General features: G+C 47.3%; 1 protein-coding gene across 1 annotated transcript in view; it reads left to right on the forward strand.

The window, feature by feature from the left end:
• The window catches only part of FRMPD3 (FERM and PDZ domain containing 3), a 124,631-nt gene that overhangs the window by 97,882 nt on the left and 14,054 nt on the right, over positions 1-12,695 (forward strand). The window contains exons 11-13 of the mRNA XM_032592070.1: positions 66-155; positions 1,835-2,014; positions 11,691-11,835. Coding sequence (XP_032447961.1) covers positions 66-155; positions 1,835-2,014; positions 11,691-11,835 — 415 coding nt within the window. The remainder of the gene's footprint in view (positions 1-65; positions 156-1,834; positions 2,015-11,690; positions 11,836-12,695) is intronic.

The raw sequence follows: 12,695 nt of genomic DNA on the forward strand, positions 1-12,695 counted from the left end.
AACACAAGTTTACTTTTCCTGTGCAACTCAGGCTTCTTATGTTTCTGGATGGGTTGTTTCCACAGGGCTCTGCAATTCAGGCAAAGCTCCAGTATCTTCGAATTCTGAATGAACTTCCGACCTTCACAGGCGTTTTGTTCAACACTGTGGGCCTGGTCAGTGAGGGCAGTTGTCGGGAGGGAACCCCTCGTGTGCACTTGTGCTTGGGTGGGGGGCAGGAGAGACTCCACTACAGCTTTAGGGTGGCATTCTCTGTCAGCAAATACTTCCAAAGACTTTCCTGCCTCTTCCTCCTCTTTCTCCCTCTCCCTTCCCGTGGTGTTCTGGTCCTGCCTCTGGTAAAATGGTAAAGTAGGAGGCCATATTTGTTTACGATATCCCTCCATGACCCTTCTGCATCCCCTTTCCTCAATTTCAGGGGTCAGCAAACCTCCTGCATAAAGAGCTAGTTAGTACCTATTTTAGGTTTTGCAGGCCACCCAGGTCTCTGTCGCAACTATTTAGCTACCATTGTAGTGCAAATAGAGCCATAGACAGTGCATAAACAAATGAGCATGGCTGTATTCCAATATCTCTTTATGGGCACTGAAATTTGATTTTCATGTGATTTTTACATGGCACCAAACATGGTTCTTTTGAGTTTTTTCCAACCATTTAAAAATGTAAAACGCATTCTTAGTTTCTGGACCATACAAACACTGGCGGTGGGCCTGATGTGGCCCCCCACCCCAGGCTTTCTGAGTCTGTGTACTTCCCCCTACCTGCCCAGGGCCCCCACTGCAGTAACACTCCTCTCTATAGCGGGGCACAGCTGGTACCCCCCCAACCTGTGCCCCAGGCTAATTCACCCTAGTGAGCTGTGGTGAAAGGAAATTCAAATCATTTTGCGGACTGGATCCAGGTGCTTGTCATGCTCTGGGGAACACGCTGTCATGTTCGTGGGGCACACTGATGGAAAACCGCTTATCAAAGTGTCTAGAGCAGACGTAAAGAGGTTCCTTGGGGTGATGCTAATTCCAGGGAATGGGCCAGCAGAGGGCCGAGGCTTGATGGTGCCCAGCAGCCTGTCAGGACCACTTAAGGGAATCCAGCCCACCAGGTGCAGAGGTAGACATTTACATACTTGGATTTGCAGATCCCTGAAAGCCTACTGCCCCCTCCCTCTACACCCCCCACCCCTGCACATCCCCTCTGCCACTGGGGCCATTCCGCCATTCCTTTGGGTTAAGACTGCTGGAGTGCCAGTTAAAAGGCAAATAGCTTCTTAGGGAAGGAGATGCCCCCCACACTCTCTATCCCAACCCTGCTATTAAGCACCCAATCAACTCCTTAACATCTTAGAGTGAATGGCAGTTTTGCTTTTGGCACTAGGTGGGAAGCGCGAGTTTAAGTGGCTCTTGGGTAGGGAGGTAAAGAGGAAAACAGGATGCCACCTGTTCAGGTAGAGCACTGGGTGGGGGGGGGGGGTTGCGAGTGACTTGTAGCAGCAAATGGAAAATCCCTGGAGATTGGTAGGAAGAAGATGCTGCAGAGCTTTAAAAACAAAGCTCACAATTTTGCTAGAGCCAGCCTTGCCACTGACCACCTCACTCAGCCTATTGTGGAGGCTAAGATGTCCATTTAGACCAGTGACCTGGGGCCCTGCCCTGGGGACAGAAACATCCCAGACCATTTTCCCCTTGATGTTGTCCTCCTGTCCTGGCACTAAGCCTCAGATGTTTCCAGACGTCCCAGCAGAACCAGTTCAATGCCTGTTTTCTATTTCCTCCCCCCTCATCGGCCACCTCCTCTGCCCTCCTTTCGGTGAATGCTGCCCTCCATGCTTGGGTACCAGGATGAGAAGCAGTCAGCCACCACTCTTCTGGTGGGACCCCGTCACGGCATCAGCCATGTTATCGACCTCAAAACCAACCTCACCACTGTGCTGTCTGAATTCAGCAAGATCAGTAAGATCCAGCTGTTCCGGGAGAACCAGGGCGTGGCCCGGGTGGAGACCAGCATCATGGATGCCAAGGTAAGCCCAGCTTTGAGGAGCTACTTCTCTCCAGGGACAGGCCTTAGGAACACAGGAAGAAGTAAAGAGCACTTGAGCCTTTTCAGTGAGAGCTGGTGATTCTGAAGTGGTTCAGATCCAGGGTCCCTTTAGGCTCATCTTTCTTTCGTTTCTCAACCCTGTGGGACATGCTATCTTGACCACACATTAGGGTCAGCCAGTGCTGGAGAAGGCTGGGAAGTGTCAGATCAACCCACAAGAGGTCTTCAGCAGAGGGCAGGAGAATTGAACTCAGAGCTACCCCCAGGCTGTAGCTTCCCAATCTTTCTTGTGTCACAGCACACATAGGAAATGACATTCATGTGGAACAGTGGGATAAATAGTCCAGCCCACAGACTCTGGCCTCTCTGGGCCCTGCCTGGCCTCCCCAGAGGCTGAAGAGATATGCGCACACCAGTTGGGGAGCCCTGCCATAGGCATACACACTTGCAATCGTGGAGGAGGAGGTATATGAATATATGGACAGACCCAAGGAAGCCTGGGAACATGGGGAACAGGCCGAGCCTCACCCACATCTTACCTCCCAAAGTCCAGCTCTTCTGGAATCTTAGAACTTTTCTCATAGATCAGCTCCTTCAGACTGTCAAGGAACTGTTACCTGTGCAGAGTCTGGCCGCTGTGGTCAGCCACCCCCTCCATGGCTCTCATGTTGAACACCCAGTAACCAGTTGGGCGGGGGGGGGGGGGGTGGGCAGGCCTGCCTGCCAGCTGGTGGAAGCTATTAGAAGAGGTGCAATTTTCCTTTCTTAAAGGATTTCCCACAGGGAGATGTTGTTAGCAGATTAAGAGATGGAGTGTTTGCTGTTTCTAAAAGAGCAAATTACTTATTTTTGTCTTTGTGAAATCCAGAAAACTTTACTATGTTAATTTTTCCACCTGTGATTCCTAGTATTCCCATTGGTTTAGGAACCTGCCTGGAGCTGATATCTAATTGGCTTGTGGCCACTTCCTCAACCAATGATCTTGCCCTCCTCCGATGTTGTTGGGTAAAAAGCCAAATGGACAGATAGGGAAGGGACAGGAAGGAGCAGAAGACATGCAGGGTAGATGTGGCTTCCTGAGAAATTTAAGGACTTTAAAAGAGAGAAATAGCTTTCCAAATGAGTCGTCTTCTATGTTGTAAAAGTGATTGTCAGCATTGGCTGCACAATAGAATTTCCTTGAGAGCTTTTTAAAAATGCAGATGCCTGAGTCCTGTTTCCAGAGACTGTGATTGAATTAATCAGGGTGCAGCCTGGGCATCAGGATTTATCTACTTTTCAGTTCCCCAAGTGATTCTGTAGGATAGCTGGATTTGAGAACCACTGACTTCTGGGTCCAAAGCTCTGGGAGGCGCCAGGCTGAGCAGGCCCAGATATTGCTTGAGTGAGGAGCACTATTCTCATTTCCAGGAGCGATCCAGCTACAGGTCTGGGCCTGAATGCTGCCCAGGAGAGACCACACTCTTACTGGGGAGACTAGACTCACAAAGACACATGACCTGCCTTAATAACACAACATCAGAACATGTGTGGAGCTCTGGAATCAGACAGACCAGGTTCAAATCCCAGCTCTACAGCTACCAAGCTGTGTGGCCTTCAAAAAGTGTCTTAACCTCTCTGAACACTGATTTCCTCAACTGCAACATGGAATGCCTATCTCCAAAGGCTGTCGTTCAGGAGTAAGCAAGAAAACATAGGTAAAAAGTCTTAGCACATTACCTGATACACAGTAAGTACTCAACCTGTTATTTTTTTCAAAAGCAAAACAGCAATGAAGAAAAGTTAATAGGAAGTAAATTTTGCAGGTAAGTATGGTGTGGAACATAGAACAAAAGAATAGGAAGGGGTTAACCAGAACTGGCTTCCCACAAGAGAGTGTTTTAAGCTGGATCTTAAAGTGATAGGCATGGATTAGCAGAGAGAAGTGGGATGTGTTCACAGGCAGAGAGCAAGCATGGAAATAAGCAAGCCATATGTGCAGGTGGATAAGCATAGTTGCTTGGCTGGAGAGGAGGATAATGAGAAAAAAGATTGGCGAGATTGGGGGTGGGCAGACCAAGCTGGTTAAAAGCTTCGAAAAGGCAAGGCTAGTGTGAAGCCAGGGAGGTGAGGAGGGGATAGTGGCACTAGTGCCAGGGCAAAGTGATAAGGTCAGGGCCTGAGCTGGAGGGACAGCAATGAAAAAGAGTGAATGTGAAACATACAGAATCACTAAGCGTGTGCATCCGTATGCCTACACATGTTCCTCTCTTGCACATGCAATGCACCTGTCTTATTATACCTAACCCTTATTGCCTGCTCCCTGTATCCTGAGTACACTGAAGACCGGGGCTATGCACATGGCATGCAGCACACAGAGGGTCCAAATCATGGGTGAAAGGAGAGGTGAGAGACCACATTATGGGATAAACGGGGCATCACGTTGGTGAATGGAGAGGGGCTAGGAGAAGGTTGCACTTTGCTGAGTGGGAAACAGCAAATGGATAGGTAGATGAGGCAAGCACCAGGTGTTGGATAGTTCAGGTATGCCCTCCTTTAGGCAGGTAGATACAATGCATATGAAGAAACCACAGGAGAATTATCCATTTTGCATTGGAATGTTTCTGCTAGGCAGAACAACAGCCCCCTCCCAAACATGCCCATGCCCTAATCCCCAGAACCTGTGAATATGCCTTGTTATATTGGGGGGGGGGGGAATTAGGGTTGCAGGTGGAATTAATCATCTGACCTCAAGAGAGGGAGATTAGTCTGGATTATCCAGGTGGGCCCAGTGTAATCACAAGGGTCCTTATAGGTAGAAGAGGGAGGTAGAAGAGAAGGTCATAGTGATGTGGTGTGATGTGATGTGATGTGATGATGTGATGATGTGATGATGTGATGTGATGTGATGATGTGATGTGATGTGATGTGATGTGATGTGATGTGATGTGATGTGATGTGATGATGTGATGATGTGATGTGATGTGAGAAGGGCTCAGCCCAACCTTGTTGTCCTTGAAGATGGATAAGATGGCCATGAGCCAAGGAATGTGGGTGGCCTCCAGAAGCTAGAAAAGGCAAGGAAACCCATTCCCTCCTAGAGCCTCCAGAAGGGATGCATCCCTGTCTACCCTTGATTTTAACCCCGTGACCCTCGAGTCTGATTTCTGACCTCCAGAACTTTAAGAAAACAGATGTGTATTGTTTAAGCCACTGAGTTTGGGTTGATTTGTTACAGAAGCAACAGGAAACTAACATAAAGGTGAGATTCCTTCAAGTAGGGAACCCTCATACCCTGCATTAAAGAAACAGTTTGACTGATAAATGTTCTGCCCACACCCAAGTTTTGTTACATAAGATCAGATGCATCTGTAATCAGAGATGTCTGCTATGTGTATCACTACAGTAGGTCAGTGCCCTATGAAATAGACAGGATGGTATTTATACTTTTCACAGATAAATCAGCAGAGGTATGGTCTACAATATGGTGATGGGAGAAAAAGAGGAAGATTGAGGGAGAAAAAAAGATCCAGGCTTCCATTTGACAGTCATTTAGTAAGAACTTACCTTTGCTAAGAAGCTTGCTAAACCCAATAGGAGATACAAACATGAAATGAAAAGAAAAACATGGCTTCTTGCCCTCAAGAATCTTTCTGTGCTGTAGGAGAGAAAGAAGTGTGCTAATACGTGGCTTACCAAAGAAGGTACCATTAGAAGAGGTACCAAGAGTGTATCAGAGTACAGAGGAGGGCAAAATTAAATCTGGCTCAGGGATTAAGGAAGCTTCCTGGAGGCACTCCATATCAGCAATACCTATGGTTACTGAGTGGTGCCTCTCTCCATATATGTGAACAAAGGGCAGGATTTGGGGGGACAGGGTCTGGGAAGCTTCCTACTGGAGAATGGCTTCCCTGGGCTCAGTAGGAGTCTATCCTTAGGGTCAGTGTCATGATGGAGCCAGCTCAAACAGGTGTATCCCTCCCAACTCTGCATTCAGTAACATCACATCGATAAATTGGAAGTGGCCGTGGCTTAAATATATACACTAGGGAAACAGGCCAACACTACAAATCAGGACTTCACAGAACTGGTTGTTTAACGTTTACCAGTACACCACTGCATAAGGTATACTGAAGAATATGGAAGTTAGAAACCAGACTTGGCTTGTTTCCTCCTAGATATGCTGCTCTGTTTTGGGAATATTCTTGAAGGGCCCAGTGAAACTAAGATTATTCACTCAAAGCAGTGGTTCTCAGCTCTGACTGCATGTTAGAATCATGTATGGAGATTTAAAAACCACTGGTGCCTGGGTCCTTCCTCTCAGACCATTTAAACCAGAATTTTTTTTGGGGGGGGGGAATGAGGCTGGGGTATATAGGTTTTTCAAGCTTCCCAGGTAATTGTAGTGTGTGCCTGCTTGAGAACCACTGCCTTAAAGTGATATTCTGCCTAGGGGCACCTGGGTATCTCAGTCAGTTAAGCGTCCGACTCTTGGTTTCAGCTCAGGTCATGATCTCACGGTTTGTGAGTTTGAGCCTGGCATTGGGCTCTGTGCTGATAGTATGGAACCTGCTTGGGATTCTCTCTCTCTGCCTGTCCCTTTCTCTCTCTCTCTCTCTCTCTCTCTCTCTCTCTCTCTCTCTGTCAAAAATAAACTTTTTCAAAAAGTGATATTCTGCCTTGTCTCCAAATTGGCTGGTGATGCCCAATTAGCCTTCCCCAGGGCCAGGGAGGCAAGAATCCTAATGTACTAGTCCCTTGGGATCCAAGGACCATCACCTCATTCCCTTGCCCTTCTGTATCACTGGATTCCCATCTTTTTCCTGTTTTCATAGATGCTACAGTGAGCTGAGGCCACCCCAAGGCCAGTCCCCTCCCTAGTCGGCATCCCGAAGTGGCCTTCGAGCTCCCAGCACACCCTGAGCACCCGAGGAAGAAGATGGGGCTGGAACATATCAAATTAAACCCTGTTCTACCTTCTCCTGGCTGGCCATGCCTCCAACTCCATCCTCCTTTTCCCCTTTAGCATTTGAAGATGGCCTGGGCACATTTTGTTAGCTCTCACTCTGCTTACTTGCTCTTAGTAGGGTGAACAAGAGGCAGTATGCAAATATCTTTCTCCAAAAGACAGTAGTCTGGGACTGAGGCACCACTGGGCCATTACCATACCCCATTACCACAAAAGCACGTAAGGGGGAAAGAAACCATCAAAGGAATGTCTCAAGGGATCTGTCGTGGCCCAGTGTGTCTCCCATTCTCGTGTTTGAACTTTATGTCTCTAGCGCTGTCTGTAGGGACAAGTATTACATTAGACGTCATGATCATTAAAATCCTATTTAAAACAAAATGTTTTTGAAGGTTTCTAAGAAAACTCGTCCAACCTCTTTGCTTGCCTGCCTTTGATTTGATTTTTACCCCTGCTGGCAAAAAGCGCATCTGTGCTCCTTTGACAAGCTGCCTTTGGCCCATGCTGGGGCCCAGTTGGCTTGTGTGGGCACGCAGAGGACTGACTCCTGATGTGCAGTGCTGAGCCAGCTAGGGATGCGCTTGGACCTCTCTGTGCATAGGGTTGTGCCTTCGTGCTGTTTCATTACCCACACCAGGCTATATTTGGGGTGAGAAATAGGGAGGGAAACCGAAATGAAGCCAGACAGGTAAGTCAGTCAGCCAGTTAGTCACTCTGTCTCTGATCTGTCCATTAGCCAGGCAGCCGGGCAGCTAACCAGTCAGGATGTCAGACATTCTGCCTGTCTTGCATCCAGTTTGTCAGCCAGGGCATCAGTGAGTCAGACTGCTCTGCAGCCAGCTCGACTGTCTGTCTGTCCATCAGTCAGCCAAGCCCATCAGCCTGTACTTTGGTCAAATGGAATGTCATCCTCTCCTCAAAGAAGCTCTCTCCACCTTCAGAAGCCAAATGAGTCACACGAGCACACGTTCACATCCACCCACCCACAACACACACCGATCCAGGACATTCTCTGTTCTGATAACTGTCTGTACTTTTCCTTCAAAACTCTCACCACACCTTCCAATCCTATTCATCTGTATGGTTATTTGGTTTGTGTCTTATTTCCTGTTAGATTATAAGCTCCATGAGGGCAGGACTTGTGTGGGCCCTGTGCTGGCATGAATGGCTGCATCTATCCATGGGTCATGCCGTCCATGAGTCATCCAACCAGCAGGTAGCAGTTTGCTGGGTAGGCAGAGTGGGCCATGGGGGGATTTCAGCCAGAGAGAACAGCATGGGTTAAGATATGAAAGTGGTAAAAGAACATGGCATCTCTGGAAAACTGTAAATAATGTGTCATTGCTGGAGCATAAGGAACAGGACAGGGATGGGAGGAGGGCACAGGCAGAGCTAGTGGGAGATATGCTTGGAGCTATAGATTGAGTCCAAGTCCTAAAGGGTTTTGTGTAACACTAGAAGGCAGTAGGTTTTATGTGAAGAGATACTGAAAATTTTAAGGGAGAGTCATGTTTTAAGTTTATTTATTTATTTTGAGAGAGAGAGAGAAAGCACAAGCAGGGAAGGGGCAGAGAGAGAGGAAAAGAGAGAATCCCAACCAGGCTGCACACTGTCAGCAGGGAGCTTAGGCAGGGCTCGAACCCACAAACTGTGAGATCTTGACCTGAGCCAAAACCAAGAGTCAGATGCTTACCCAACTGAGCCACCCAGGCACTCCGGGAGAGTCGTGTTTTAGAAACCCGGGCAGTGATATGGAGGTGAAGTGGAGTGAAGTGGGTAGAGACTGGAGGCAGGAAGGCCAATCAGGAGGCTACTGGAAGCCCTGAGGTTAGTGTGTCCCCACCTTTTCCATATCATGAGAAGTGCCACAATTTGTATGGCCCACTAGAACAAACTGATGAAGCAGCTTGTGGCCAGAGGCAATAGGACCCAGAGGCCGAGGGGCTCAGGATCCCAGCACACTTGTCACCCATTCACAGATATCTCGAGAAGTTTTGGTATTAGAGGAAAATGATGCAGGCTTGAAATAAAGCTGTGCAGCAGGAGTGGCTATGATGTCTGTGAACATTCTTGAGGCAAGCCTAGTGAGTCTTGGGCCCTCATAGCAATGTTGGTAGCAGCTGTCCACACCCAGACCTCTGTGTATCCTTTTGTCATTAGTGGCAGGGGACAAGGCACTCTCCCCCTCCCCCATTCCATTCCCCTTCTGTCTCTTCTTTGTTGTACACAAGGCTGACCATTCTGTTGTGACCGAGAAATGTCCATTAACTAGAAATACAAACACTCCTTCTGTCCCTTCTTAATAATGACTTGAAGGGTATGTTAACTAACTGGAGTTAAAATAAAAACTTTTTAAAAAATGACCCAAAGGTAACATCTTATGCCTGGTCCCTTTCTCACTGGAGAAAGGAGTCAGTTGCTCCTCAGGGTACAGGTGGTTCCTTTTCTTCCTGATGGCATTGAGTGATCTCTCTAGGAGCATCATTAACTCATTGCCTGTGGGGTAAAATCCAAATGCCTTATCATGGCATGCAGTGTAATTGGATGTAAAATAACTAAACAATTCAAGATAGGGTTCGACTCAGCACAAGACTGTGTGAGACAGACATAGCAGTGTAGGAGCAGTGAGATAGGAAAAGAGTTCAAGAGGGAAATAGGCTGGAGATGGTGATCTGGGGGAGGCTGTACAAGAAGAGAAAGCCAAAGAGAGAGATGGAGATGGTTAGCAGTTACAGAACCAGAACCCAGCATCATGGAAGCAGAAACGGAGGGAATTTCCAAAGGAGAAGGGGATCACTGCTGGCAAATGAAATAGGAGGTGTGAAAATTAAAATGAACAATTGTATTTAGCTAGAAAGAAGCTTCACTCCTACATCAAACTAAACATGACCCACTACTTGTTTCTGTACATAAAGTTTTCTTAGGACCCTGTCACACCCACTGTTTAGCTCATGGATTATCTATGGCTATTTTCACACTATAATAGCCAAGTTACTGCAACAGAGTATATGGCCTACAAGGCCTAAAGTATCTTATATATTTTCTGTCTAGCCCTTTACAGAAAAAAATTGCCAACCGCTGGTCTGTATAAACTACAAAATATTCAACTTAAGCTCTATGTCAGGATCCTGAGAGACAGCAAAGAAAACTTGTGCAACTTTATTTAAGAGGTGAGCTGGTTTGGATTCAGAATTGTGCCCCAAGTGATAATCCAGGCAAAGAAGGCTATTCCAGTTGTGACCAAGTTCAACTAAGTCTTGTATGATTTTCCTTTTTATGGCCACCTAATCACCTCTCATCTGGACTGTTGCTGTAGCTACCTTACTGGTCAGAGAAGGGATTCACTCCATCCTAATTCTCTTAGCTCTTAATGCCTGGTCTGGGAACCCCCAAAAATTAAGGTGAGTCATGGCCCCATGGCTCCCTCTCCAGCCAGTCTTTCTCCCCTATCCCAGCAGAATGCCCCCATGACTGACTTCAGTCTGACCCAAACTTATTTTCAAGCCACACTTTCAAAATCATAATACAGATATTGGGAAGGTTTCTTAAAAAGGTATTATTTTTTTTTGGTTATGTCTCTCTTTTTTTTTTTTTGATATTTCAGTGCAAAGTCTCTGAAACAATCAACCAGTTAGCCCCAGGATTAATTTGACTGATTGAAGGACAAAAACAAAAGTCAACAGAGTATGCTAGTATTTCCCAAAGTAGGTTAAAAAAAAAACAAAAAACTACAACCCTACCACCATGAGATCTTCTATGAAAATAGATGGTTTTGGTCAAATAATTTGGAAATGTTGGAATCCTAAAACCCCCCCTCTTGACATTTTGCAGTGCGTGTTCCTATTTGAAAGGGCCTGAGCTCTCTGCATAGCTTTGTTTGACCCAGTGTTTCACACACATGCTTAACCAAGGAACTGTTTTAGTGAACACCAACTAGCATCTTGAGGACACCTTAGGAAAGAGGGGAAAAGGGCACCTGGGTGACTCAGTTGGTTTAGCGTCAGATTCAATTTCTGCTCAGCTCAGGATCTCACAGTCATGAGATAAGGCTCCACCCTGAGCATGGAGCCTGCTTGAGATTCTCTCTGCCCCTCTCCCCTGTGTGATCTCTCTCTCATGGGTGCTTTCTCTCTAAAATTTAAAAAAAATAAAGAGGGAAGAGAAAGGAGGTCTGAGCAGGGCTGCAAACCAGAAAGGCCTGAGCCCCGAAGGTACAGTGAAGACTTTGCTGCACAGAATGTCCCTGTCTGGAAAATTATTCTGGGCAGAGAGGGTTATAGAGATGAGCTAGAGATAGTTTGTGCATTCAGGAACTTTCTATCAGGGATGTTCCCCAGTCTAGCCAGGACTCCCAGGTTCACCCCACCTCCCCTAGCCGGCCCACATATCTGCCAAGCCCCAACAAACACAAATACAGCCACGCGGCAGACACATGATATTACATAATTTTAGTTTTTTTTTTTCAGTAAAGGTAGTTCATTAAATGTGTAATTAAAGGATGATTTAATTTTGATACCTGGGTATGAGTTTAGTATAAATAGATTGTCAAATCAGAAGAAATGATCTGTCAGTCCACACACCTTGATTTTGGGCTCAGAAAGTAGGATTCCCATACCTCGGCCAGTCATCTTTTCTTCACTGTTATCCTCCCAGACCTGCATCTGCCCCGCTCCTTCCCACACCCTCATGTTACTTCTTATGTCTCCTGCAGCCTCTGGTGCTGCTGATGGAGTGGCCTGAAGCCACCAACTTTGCCTGCCTGATTGCGGGGTACTGCCGTCTCCTGCTGGACTCCAGGAAGATGGTCTTCTCCAAGCCTGCCAGCCAGCCTCTTCCACCTCCAATGATCAAGGCAGGTAGGGTTCAGCCTCAGTTTTCAGTATGCCAGAGGCCCTTTGCACCCTGGACACATGGAGGGAGGAGCTTTGCTGCCTTAGGGCTCACCCCATTCCACCAGCACCCAGTTTCCCAGGAGCCAGTGCTATACCACTGGATCCCCCCTGGCACAAGCCAGTGGGAAAGACAGCTGGCCTTCAGATGGGCCTGTCCTACAAAGGATGCCCGTGACAACACATTGCGATTGAGTCAGTGAATGAATGTAAGATAAAAATAGCGAATAAGGAATAAACAGGACCAATCAGAGAATCGCACTGGATCTAAGGCACAGCTTTAGAGGTACAGTGATCTAGGGAGAGATGCATGGGTGTTCTGGTTTAGGGAAAGTGGAGGTTGAAAGTGAAGATAAAATCTTTCTTTTGTTCACCATAGCGGGGGTCGACAGAGCTGCCCAAAGTTAAGAGGCCATGGAAGACTGGGGTAGGAAATTCCATGCAGGTGCAGAGTACAGTCCATCAGGAGGCTTAGAGATATGAGGGGATGACCATTAAGAACAAGGTCAAGTACAGCCTCCAAACACAAGGCTTCCCAGTTAGGCAACTCACTGCAGCCACCCCTCGTAGCTGTCCTGGGGATACCACAAGCAGGGGCCTTGGGAAAGATCAGCCCAGTCCAGATAATTCTGCCCAGAACCAAAGCGGCAGGAGAAACAGGTGCTTCACATATTAGACCTAAGGCTCACGTACACGCGGTAGGCACTCCCCCAACCCTGGCACCCAAACGTCATGGTGGAAGCTGAGACTGACCACCTAGCAGTCACCCTCCTCACATGCCAAAGCCTCTCCATCCACTTGCCTTGCAGTTGGCCATTTCTTCTCTG

The sequence above is a fragment of the Lynx canadensis genome, chromosome X, assembly GCF_007474595.2.
Source record: "Lynx canadensis isolate LIC74 chromosome X, mLynCan4.pri.v2, whole genome shotgun sequence".
Classification (NCBI taxonomy): Eukaryota; Metazoa; Chordata; class Mammalia; order Carnivora; family Felidae; genus Lynx; species Lynx canadensis.